The following is an 11399-nucleotide window of genomic DNA, read 5'->3' as shown; positions in this document are numbered from 1 at the left end:
TAGCTATTTAATAGAGAAGGATCTATCATTTCAGTGATCTCAGGACATGAGAAATCGTCTATGCCATACAATACATAGGTCTGGATTTTTTGTTTCAATGTTATATTTTACTATTAACCTTCTCTCAGAGTGAAGCATGTTGTTTGGCTTTGCCTCTCGAAAGTAGCATCTGTTTTGGACAATAATTGAATGACGAAGCCCAACCCACTTACCAGAATTATGAGCTTTGACTGCTGCATATAAAGAGAACAAAAGGACATCAGCTGCCTGGTAGGCCTTAGTTTGACGATGCAGCACTGTGTACAGAACTGCTCATTTGAAGACTTCATTTATAAACAGACCAGGGAATGAGCGGTAAATCCATTTTAATGACTTATGAGAAATGACTCTGTGAAGCCAAGTGAAACTTCTGGACAGCCTATATCACCAACAGAAACATAAGACTGTGGGGTTTTTTTGTTTTTGTTTTTGTTTTTCTTAACAGTGATTGAATGTTGCTGTCAGTCAAAGAGAGTGACATCCAGTTAAAATGTCAAAAGATCGTGACAGACGAAGCAGAAACTAGCTTTAGGGGAAAACACTTCACATGCTTTTATCTTTCTGTGGTACTCCGATACTAGAATGCTGTCTGACGTCACTGCCATCAGAAGCTATTTTTACCTCAGCCTTTGATGGGATATGGAACATCTTTCTGTATACCTGGATGGCTGGTAGTCAGGCATTTAATCATTCTCCGAGGTTTCAGACAGTGCCACAAACATCAAGAAACTCATTTGTAACATTTGTAGAAAAAGAAAAAGAAAACGAGAGGCTAGGTTTTAGTTTTATGTAACATTTGAATTATGAATGCTCTGTTTCTTAGTTCTCTGTTCAAATCAGAAATGTACTCGGGTTTAGAGAACTGTGATGTGAGGTGAATGTAAATATGAAAGTTTAGTCATGATCAGGAATAATCTTTTCCCTCAGTTGTTTAACCGAGAGAACTCAATTAGTTTTCACATTCTTGGGAACAGTGTGTTAAGATGTGTTACATTTTATCTGGAAAACAAAAAAAAAAAAAGCCAAAGCATTATAGTTATACACCAGTGCAGATGCTGTTTTCCAATAGTGCCGATGTAACTCTAATTGTACTTTCATTTCAGGTTTAACACATATATGCAGAGGAAGTGTAATTAGTTGGTTTTATACAACTGTTTGTAATGGTGTATTGCATTGCTAATGTATTGTTGTGTCAAATCTTCCCTTAAATGGACCATTATATGATTCAGAGCATGTGTTTCTTTTGTGTTTTTTTTTTGTTATAACATTGTGTCACTTAGCTAAATCTCTAACCACTGTGCTCTTTCTATGTGAAAACCACTCTAATCTGTCTCCAAACCACTCTGGTTTGGAGACAGAATGGACTTCACTCAACATATTACCCTTCTGATGTGGTAATAATGTAAAACGCAGCTCATTCAGACCATTTATAAAAAGCTGTTGAATGATGCTGCAGACTGATGAGTGTAGTTCTAACCCTGACGACCCTCCTCTCACACAGTCTACACCGTTTTCCTCTGGACTCCAAACAACAGTACTGTGATAAAAGAGAGTGGACTTTTCTGCTGGTGAGCCCCCCACGGAAGGGTCCAGAAATGGGCTCCAAAGGAGTAGAGAGGCGAAGGCAGGCTACCCCTGCCCAAACTCCGGAGGGGAACGTGGTGATGAGTTTTAGTTTTGAAAGCTACCAGCTGGAGGAAGAGGACTGCCAAGGCAAAGACATCTCAGAGAAAGGTGTACTGGCCCTGTCAGAGCCTGGTGAGAGACTGGTTTTTCAATGTATCTATTGTGATCTTTACTTAAATATGTCAAAAGCAAAATACATATATGCTTAGATGTTTTGAAAGGGCGAAGATGTCTGTCGTTTAAGAGCAAGACCGTGCGTTGCTGGAACATTCTCAGCTCGGTAGATTGTCGAGTTTAATTGTGAAGGTTACATCACCTGATGTGACATACCAAGGTCTAATCATGTTAGTCTAGACAGGAGGCTGTCCTCTCTTGTTGCCTGGACACAAAAGTCATACTAATCAAATCACTGTGCAGAGAATCGGATGGCTTTTTCTCTCCTGGAGAAGGTTCTCCTCGGCGCTTTGGTCGACGCTGCTCAAACAGCTTTTATAGTATGCTTATCTGTCTCGATACGACACGGGATATTACTTTGCTCTGCAAACCACGCTGGTTCAGGTTAATTTGAGCTATTGATGTAGGCTGTGCTTTTGCTCAGACTCTCTAGAGTATTGATTTACGCGTGCGCTGAGCTTACATCGGTCCCCAAACATGTAAGTGCAAATGCTGCTGTTTTCAAATGCCAGTTTACCAGATCGGGCAACATTTTTTAAAATTTATTTGCAAGACCAAGATGGGCATCCCAGCTGTACTTATTATGAAGGGAGAGAAGTGGGTAAAGGAATTGTAAGGCCGTAATAAGACAGTTGGGAGAAAGCCAGACAGGGAATGCTGAGACCTTTATGAGCCAACTTCAATCAATGTCAGTCAGTGCTTCTGCTGCAGGACCTGGTGCACTATAACAAGTATACTCTCATAAATATACATGATAATAAGGCGGTGCTGTAACAGGGCAAGAAAGGATAACTGCTTGACTAAATCCCTGTTGTCTAATGAGGCAAATTGATAGGGACCTCGCTGTGCTTTGGTATGCTTGCTTTTACTAATTCGTGCGGGATCTCCCTGCGTAGCCTTCGAGGAGCCCGTTCCAGACGACCGATATCATGGGATCTACTTTGCTATGCTCCTGGCTGGAGTTGGCTTCCTGCTCCCTTACAATAGCTTCATCACTGATGTGGACTACCTGCACCAGAAATTCCAGGGTAAGATATCCTGTAATGCCCTCCATGTCGATTACAGATGTGTCTCTTTTTTTTCGTTAGCGTGATAAATGGCATTAATTGTTTCCAGGGTGTTCTAAGGCCAATTGTGCAGTGCATTGTAGTATTCTTTGTTTAACAGGATCCCAGTAAGAATGCACAGACGTTGAATGTAATTTTAGGTGGGGCTGTTTGTGGTTTTCTTTTCAGGAACATCAATAGTTTTTGATATGAATCTCACATACATTCTGGTGGCCCTGGTTGCTGTAATACTGAACAATGTCTTAGTGGAGATGCTGAGCCTACACACCAGGATCACTGTGGGTGAGTCTGTTGGCAAAACACACACATACACACACAAAGACAGAGAGAGGGACAAAAGAGAGGAGAGAGAGTGAGAGAGAGGAAGAGAGAGAGCTATGACAGACAGGGTTAACGGGCATAGGTGGGGGAGGAGCCTCTGGATTGACCTAAGAGAGACACAAGCCCTGAGGGATGAGAGAGGGAGAATGACACAGTCTAGCGACCACATCAGTCATCTGAGCTCTCAGACTAACACAACTCTCTCAGAACCCTCTTTTTTCCCTTCCAATGTATGCATACAGAGACTGAAATGAAAGAGATAGCATAGCATATCAAAGAATCAATTCATTATAGAGGTACTTCTTTGAGGGACAATGTATCTCTTTCCAAGGACAGTTGTCATTAGAAACACATAGACCAGAGCATTTTCTTATGTCCTCTGTCAGTTCACTGCCGATAGTGCTCTTTGTTCTTGGGGTTTGATATATGATTTGCATGCAGCTGTCCGTGCCGGATAAAAGCATGACAACGTGAATACTCTCATTTGTTTTTAAGATGCCCAACTAGTCACATGACACAAGGAGAAAGAAAATACAAGAGAGGCTGCAGTACCCAAATAAGATCAGAATCTGTGCTTAACCAAAAAAAAACAAAAAAAAACAAAAAGCAAAAAGAAAAACCCAACCTTTCTTTTGTCTTCTCTGGAGGGATGGGGATTACTGCGCAATTATTTTTCAGAACTGAGTCTACAGGGATATCTCCTCCATCAAAATGAATTCATAGATATAAATCCATAACCTGTTTATCAAACAAAACAGGGCGGTGCATTTCGCATGCAGTGTATTCCATGCAGACGGATCTGAACAAAGCCTTTTAGGAGGAAAAATGCATTCTCTTCATGCCTGTGTGCTGTGGTTCATATAGGAATGACTGGATGACTGGTGAAGTAAAGGCCTTTTTTTTTTTTTAGGTTACCTCTTCGCTCTCGGTCCGCTGCTCTTTGTCAGTATCTTTGATGTATGGCTGGAGGAATTCACCAGCAAACAGGCCTATATCATTAATCTGGTCTCTGTGGGTGTCGTGGCATTTGGATGTACAGGTATCTATGGTTGAGTTTTATGAGACTTAGATAAGACGGTCGTGTGCAGTTCTAAGGTTTTTGTTATCACCTTTCATTAATGCCGTTTATGACTTGTCTGAGGTGGAGATTTTTCTTCCTTTGTCAAAACACTTTCTCTTCACTTCATCTCCAGTGCAGCAGTCCAGTTTCTATGGCTACATGGGGATGCTTCCCAGAAGATACACACAGGGAGTAATGACAGGAGAGAGTAAGACTATTCTGTTAATGCTTCTCTTACTCTTAATCAGTGTATCACATTTGTTTAGATTTGCAATTCATGCGTGCCTGAGAAAGACAATGAAAGAACACTAACTGTAATCCTTTGGAAAGAAAGAAAGAAAGAAAGAAAGAAAGAAAGAAAGAAAGAAAGGGAATAGAGAATAGAGAATAGAGAAAGAAAAGCTTGCTCAGAATTTTACTTTCTTCACGCAGGCACAGCAGGGGTGATCATCTCGCTTAGTCGCATCTTCACTAAACTGCTGATTAAGAACGAGAGGAAGAACACCATCATCTTCTTCCTCATTTCCATCGCCATAGAGCTGATGTGCTTCGTGCTGCACATGCTGGTGCGCGGAAGTCGCTTCGTTAAATACTACACCAGTCTCGCTCGCCAGGGCCTGACTGACGCCAAAGGTCACACTCACCATGGCAACCACTACCAAGTCCACCATGACGTCATCACAGAGGAAGTAAGATTTGTAAGTTTTTTATTTTGATCCCCACTCCGTAGGATGCTCAGTACATTGTTTTCAATAATTCATCGCGTATACATTACACAATACTAATGTCAGTCAGGTTCATTTCTCAGAGTTTTACTCTGTTATTTGATACCATAATTTTTTTTTTTGTTGTGTTTTCCCCCCCAAAGAAAACAGTCATTGAGTTTGAATTAGCTGGAGTTGTGTCTAACAGAGACTCTAACAGAGCTGCCTCTGCGTATCACTTGATCAGAGTCGAAAGGATAAAAGTTGTTTTTGTTGACATCCTCTTCCACTTCAGCAGTCAGACACAAACACTGAGAAACCCTTCAGAGCAGACAGTGTGAATGTGCTGTCTTACTGCACGAGTACTTCTGTTATCTTCTGTTTTTACACTTCTAGACCCGGTGTCTCAGTCAACTGCTCCACCAAGTCCCCAGTCACAGTAGACACAGGGGAAAAAGCCTTTGTTTGGTGTGATATATACGATCATGCCCTTATCTGTGTATTAAATTGCTGTAAATACAGTGACACTAAACTGCTGGCACCACACTGCTGTTTTGCGAGAGACATTTCTAAAAGGTTCCTGAAGAACACTTATACGATGGAGTTTGAGCTTCCACTTTGGCCGTTTAATCCTCATTTGTGTGTTTTATTTTCCTGAAATGGCTCAGTTATTTTGGGGGGCTTTTGTGCTGCTTGGCTGGGCTTATCCTTCTAAATGTGTTCTAGATGCTTCTGAGAAGGACACCAACTAAGCTTGATTTACTGCTCACTTAGCCAGAGACGCTTCAGTTAGCGTAATTTATGGAAGCACTTCAGAGTAACATAATGTTTTTCCTCAGGGTGACAAGCAGAATACCAAAAGCGGTTCCCTTCATTTGAGACGTTTCCCTTTTCTGTGGTGCAGTTTTAACACAGCGCTTGCTGTGTTGTTTAAATAAGTAACGCGATAAGAAATTATTCATCAAATGAGAGTTTTGTAGAAATTTGATTTCTCAATTTAAAGCGAGTTTTTTTCCCCTCCTCAGTTTTAAGGGTTTTTTTTTTTCTTCTTCTTTGAAGCTTCGTTGATGTGAGGAATCGTTCGCTTATGGCACTCTGAGGGAGTCTGTTTCTCTTGAGTCCTTATGTGTTGCTGCTATTTCTCATCGCCTTGGGACCTGAGGGGTCTTTTTTTTTTTGTTCTCTGCAAATTAAAGAGAGTGGTTTTACTGGCTTAGGCAGACACTTAATCAAGTAATGGCCCTCTTCACGCAGCCCCCCCCACCCCCCTGCAGAAACGCTGCCTCATCAGAGAGAGCTCCATCTCGACTGAGTCCAGAAACTGCCCCTAACAAGGTTACGCCGACTCGCTCGAATTTTGTCGTCGGTTTGAACATGTTGTTCTGTTGTCGCTGCAAATATTTTAGTAATTGGAGGATAGTCCCTCGTTCCTGCATTGAGAGAGACACCGGGACAGAGTTGAGTTCTCTCATCTACCCTTTGGTGTCTGCAGTAATGTATTCAGTATGGATTGACCACATGTCCTGACCCCCCCGCCCCCTCTCTCTCTTTCCAAGGGCAATGGTGTGGTGGGTGTGTCCCCTGCTGAAGACGGCACGACTGAGGCTGAATATGCAGGCAGTAACACGTACGTTAGATTTGATGTCCCCAAACCAAAAGTAAAGAGGAACTGGCCCGGAATTAGAGGTAAAGAACAACGAGCGTCAAAATGACAGTGAATTACAGTCACGGTTACGTTTGTTTCGTTTTGTTTTGTTTTGTTTTGTTTTGTTTTGTTTTGTTTTGTTTTGTTTTGTTTTGTTTTGTTTTGTTTTGTTTTGTTTTGTTTTGTTTGAACTCTGTTGTTTGGGACTTAAAGAAACCCAGAATGTGAGAACTGGGGACTGATGATGATTGTTCTACACTTTACAGATATGATCCTGCACCGGTACGTGGTTTCTCGTGTGATCTGGGCCCACATGTTGTCCATTAAGGTCACCTACTTCATCACCCTGTGCCTGTTCCCGGGCCTGGTCTCTGAGATTCGGAACGACACACTAGGAGAATGGCTTCCAATTCTCATCATGACTATCTTCAATATGTCAGACTTTGTGGGCAAAGTACGTTTTAGACTAACTGAAATTAATAGTTAGAAACTAGCTCTAAAACTACAGTCGCCTGTTGATATTTAATGAAGACCAGTTTTACTATTAAGACGTTCTTTAAAAAGCATCATTGTATAAACTTTGGGAAGAATTCTGTGCGGTGAATGTGGTATGTGATACCTGCAGCTCATAGCTTACTCTTTCCTTTTGTATGTGTGTCCTTGTGTGTTTTTTTTGTTTTTTTTAGATCTTGGCTGCTCTGCCGTATGACTGGAACGGGTTGTATCTTCTCTTCTTTTCGTGTGTGCGGGTGGTCTTCATCCCCCTCTTCGTCATGTGTGTGTACCCCGCCCAGGAGCCCATCCTCGGTCACCCTGCCTGGCCCTGCGTCTTCTCTCTTCTCCTGGGCATCAGTAATGGCTACTTTGGCAGCGTGCCTATGATTCAGGCCGCGGGCAAAGTGGCTCCAGAGCAGAGGGAACTAGCAGGTATATCCATCTTTTCATTTAGAGCTTGTGTGTGTGTGTGTGTGTGTGTGTGTGTGTGTGTGTGTGTGTGTGTGTGTGTGTGTGTGTGTGTGTGTGTGCATGGTTGATTGTATCTTTGTACATGTCTTTAGATCACTTTATGTGTTCCCAAAAAAAAAAAATCACTATTCTTTACAATATATGATGTAAAACAAAGGTACATTCATCTGGTTTGACTTTGCTCTGCAGGAAACACTATGACGGTGTCTTACATGGCTGGACTCATGCTAGGTTCTGTTGTTGCTAAGGCTGCCTTCACTTTCACTGCCCAAGGCCCCAGCCTCAACCCAGGGGCAGCCAACAACTTCACCCTGGGGTATTAACACCATGCCAAAAAAAAAAAAAAAAAAAGAGAGATTCAGTATGTCAACTCCCGTTGTGTTTTTCATTGGAGGCAGTAATTGCAAATTCACTGTTTTTAGCAATGCAGCAATCTGTCCGACGACATGAAGATATGTGCTGCAGGCTTTTTTTTAATGGCCAAAACCAACCGTGAATCTGTGTACATCTCTGAATGTAGTTAAGTGTGGGGGAGAAAAAAAAAAAAACAGCAACAACAACAACAGATATTATAAAGAGTTCTGTGTATGCTTCATCCTGTTACATATGTTTACTCAATAAGAGCATCTCATTTGGCATTGAGATGTCAAATGTGTGCCAACCGCTCATGAGACTGGGTGCATTGTGACCTTTTGTTAAGGGGCTCTCCTGTCAGTTCAGTGTACAACAGGATGCCTGCAAAAGCAAGTGTTACTCAGGCAAACTGCTCAAACCCCCTGAGGTATTTGTGTTTTGTTTCTCTCTGGAAAACAATGTCTCATAATTTTGCTTAAAGGCTACAAGTTTAAAAAGTCAAATCCTTAACAGGAGGAAGGCAGGATGTCTCTAATAGTGCAATCTGAATGTTTCTGACCTTTCTTTGTTGGCTAATGCAAAATGAATGTTAATTCCTGTAAATAAAAGATTTTTTTTTTTCCTGTTTCTGTTCTTTTCTTTTCCTGTTGCCATGTCAATGTGATATCAGATCATCTGTGAGCTTTTCTACTTGAAAAGAAATTAAACTCAAAATTTCAATCATTCAACGGTTATCTTGTAAAATAATTGAATCAGCCGTATAGCCGTGTAATAGGATGGCATCCCTCATGTTAAACCGGCAAACACAGTACTTTCTCTTTTTCTTCTGGATTCGGATTTTTCTCTTCACTCTGTCAACACAGTCGTTTCAAGGACGTTTTCAGTCCTTCGAGGCCAAGCTGATCCCCTTTAGGTTTGAATAGATTGTTCTCTAGTGACTAAGGTATTGCTAATGTATGTAACTGATGAATTACCATGCAGCTCTTCACGGGGGCCTGGGGACCCTTGTACACAAAGACTGGCTCTTACGTGCTACTGAAGGACTGTCGTGATGCATCAGAAATCAAAAAAGGGACCAGACTTTAACAATGGTGTTGTGTGTTTGTGTACTGACTGCATATTTCATGTACAGGGAGTAAACTGGCTCCATAAAAGAATATTTATGCGTTGCTATAGCAGTGTGAAGAGGCACATTTAACAATACAATTTAGCAAAGGCAAAAGATTTTGTAGGTATTGTGCTAAAAACATCTTTGAAGTTGTAGGATCAGATTTACCATCATCATTAACACATATTTTAAAAAGACACACAAAGAAAACATGAAAAATATCACACTGATCTATAAGTATCTTTGTTACTGCTCACGTTTTGCGTCAGCTATGAAAAACTGAGCATCTCTCTCTCTCTCTCTCTCTCTCTCGCTCTTTTTTTTTTTTTTTGAGCAAGAGAAACACATGTAGGGCAGCAGATGGTGCCATTGTACAGCAAAGCACTTTGATTTAAACTCTGACTCAAGGACCCGGGGACTGAATTTACGCTGTACGCTCTTAAGTGCAGAGGACGACATTAAAAACCCTGGTTCGTCGATACGTGCTTAGAATACTGATCGGTCCGATTCCTCAGTAGAACAGTTAAACTAGCAGACGATATTTAGGAAGAGTCAATGTTCCCGCGCACCCCTTCAGAGAGAAATAAGGAGCTATAGTGAGTGCTTCGACTCACTTTATAGGTTGCAGTAATGTTGTCGGGGTGAGGTAGCCTCCGCTTTGATTGCATCATTATGAGATGCGTGAATTACCTACGTGTAGGGTTTATTGTGTGTGAAGATCCTGAATTTCTTTTATTTGCCCCTACAACGGATTGCTGTGCTTTTAACAGAGACCTCCAATCACACGGTTTGTCACTAGGGGACTTGAAAAATGTCGTGTAGTTTAGATGTATGTTCATCCAACCTGACAAGATGATGGATGGTACCCAGGCCGCACGGACTGCTGGGAGATAATTGCTGCAGCATCCAGGGCGAGCTGTGCCAATTTCCCCCCGTTTAAAAACAAAACAAAACAAAACAAAACAGTTCCAGTACATTTAAACAAATTGATTATGGTTTTGATTTGACGGCGAGCAGTCACTAATTTCACTTTTTAAATTTTACTCACTGAATGTGTTGCAGGCAATCCACTTAACCTAAATGAGAGAGATGATAAACTAAACTGTGATAAAATCATTTGACTTGTGCCGTACACTCTGAAATACAGATTCATAACAAATCTTTAAATATCTGGCTGCTCCACTGCGCGTGGCAATTCAAAAACAATATTCAGTTTATGTAGTTATATTCCAACATGCTGACAACACTATTACCGCAATATCCGTCTTATATGAAAAAAAAAACTTCTACGCTTTGATATTTGCGTGTAGTTGCAGGGTAATGGCCACTAAGCAAGAATGTTTTTCAAATGTGTTTGGTCAATAACGATGATGAGAAATTGATGGGGTAAATATTGTGCAGATGAGGCTGTGAAAGAGCCGAACGGTGCTGTGTTAGCGTAATGAGGCTTGAGTCGGTCCATTCAGAACGAGCCGCAGCATGCTGCCTCCGTTTCCAAGGCAGGCACTAATAATGTGGATTACAAATGCTGCTGACAGCCGTAATGACAGAGTGTTCCATCGTCTCCCTGGAGACGCACGGGACTGTATCGACACGCTGTTGACACGAAGACGCATCTCAGACCTGATCCTGACTTCTGAGTGATTCATAAAGCCGTGGTGTAATTTTGCGAGAGGCTCACATCACCCATCATCAGGACAAAGATTAGATTGGGTTGGATTAGAATGGATGAGGCAGATCAGCCTAGCACGAAATACAGTCAAGCGCAAAGCTACAAATAGCTCCATTGAGAGAGTATCAGTGTGACAGGGAGTTGAGTCTGAAATGGAGGAATCAATCCTGAGGCGTTTGGAGATTTAAGGCACATTTGTCCTTAATTTATCTAATTTATTCTTAGGTAATTTATTCATATGAAACCTGCTGGGTTTGGCATCGGTGCTCAGGCCAATTAATTATTCTCTCAACAGTTTGTCTGCAGGAACAGCTGCATGAATTTCAACAATCATGAACGTTTGGATGTTTTAGATTATGTTAATCTTTCAACAGCATTTTAAAAGACCTCTTAATTTTCTTATTTCTTACTTTTTTGATTATTCTTAGGAGGAAAATACCCCAGTGTTTAGCTATTGTATAAAACAAATTACAACACATGTAAAATAAAAGTGGTGTCCAAGGGCAGGGAGGAAACAAAAAATAAATTAACGTGTTTCTTTTTTCTTCCAGCTTTAAAAACATTCCATCTTCCACATGAATAATAACAATATGTGTTCCACATGATGAATGCACTCATGAACTCATAAATACAGCTGTGCGCTTATTCTTTCTTATTCCATAT

At 41.2% G+C, this 11399-nt stretch overlaps 1 protein-coding gene across 1 annotated transcript; it reads left to right on the top strand.

The window, feature by feature from the left end:
• The first annotated feature begins 1585 nt into the window (after window positions 1-1585).
• On the top strand, window positions 1586-7925 carry slc29a4a (solute carrier family 29 member 4a). Its single transcript, XM_030789750.1, has 10 exons — window positions 1586-1797; window positions 2736-2867; window positions 3075-3188; window positions 4138-4266; window positions 4421-4495; window positions 4720-4985; window positions 6548-6677; window positions 6903-7090; window positions 7323-7563; window positions 7792-7925. Exons 1-10 carry the CDS (start codon window positions 1635-1637, stop codon window positions 7923-7925), a joined length of 1572 nt encoding a protein of 523 aa, XP_030645610.1. The 5' UTR covers window positions 1586-1634.
• Window positions 7926-11399: the final 3474 nt, after the last annotated feature.

The sequence above is a fragment of the Chanos chanos genome, chromosome 13 (assembly GCF_902362185.1).
Source record: "Chanos chanos chromosome 13, fChaCha1.1, whole genome shotgun sequence".
Taxonomy (NCBI): domain Eukaryota; kingdom Metazoa; phylum Chordata; class Actinopteri; order Gonorynchiformes; family Chanidae; genus Chanos; species Chanos chanos.
The sequence above is the reverse complement of the archived record's forward strand: the minus strand, read 5'-3'. Positions and strand labels throughout refer to the sequence as shown.

What these genes read in the sequence shown, in the direction of transcription:
- slc29a4a (XM_030789750.1), top strand. Translation starts at nt 1,635, where the DNA reads ATGGGCTCCAAAGGAGTAGAGAGGCGAAGGCAGGCTACCCCTGCCCAA. An exon ending in GGGAGTAATGACAGGAGAGA is followed by an intron (nt 4,496 to 4,719) that starts GTAAGACTATTC and finishes TTCTTCACGCAG; the next exon opens with GCACAGCAGGGGTGATCATC. An exon ending in TCACAGAGGAAGTAAGATTT is followed by an intron (nt 4,986 to 6,547) that starts GTAAGTTTTTTA and finishes TCTCTTTCCAAG; the next exon opens with GGCAATGGTGTGGTGGGTGT.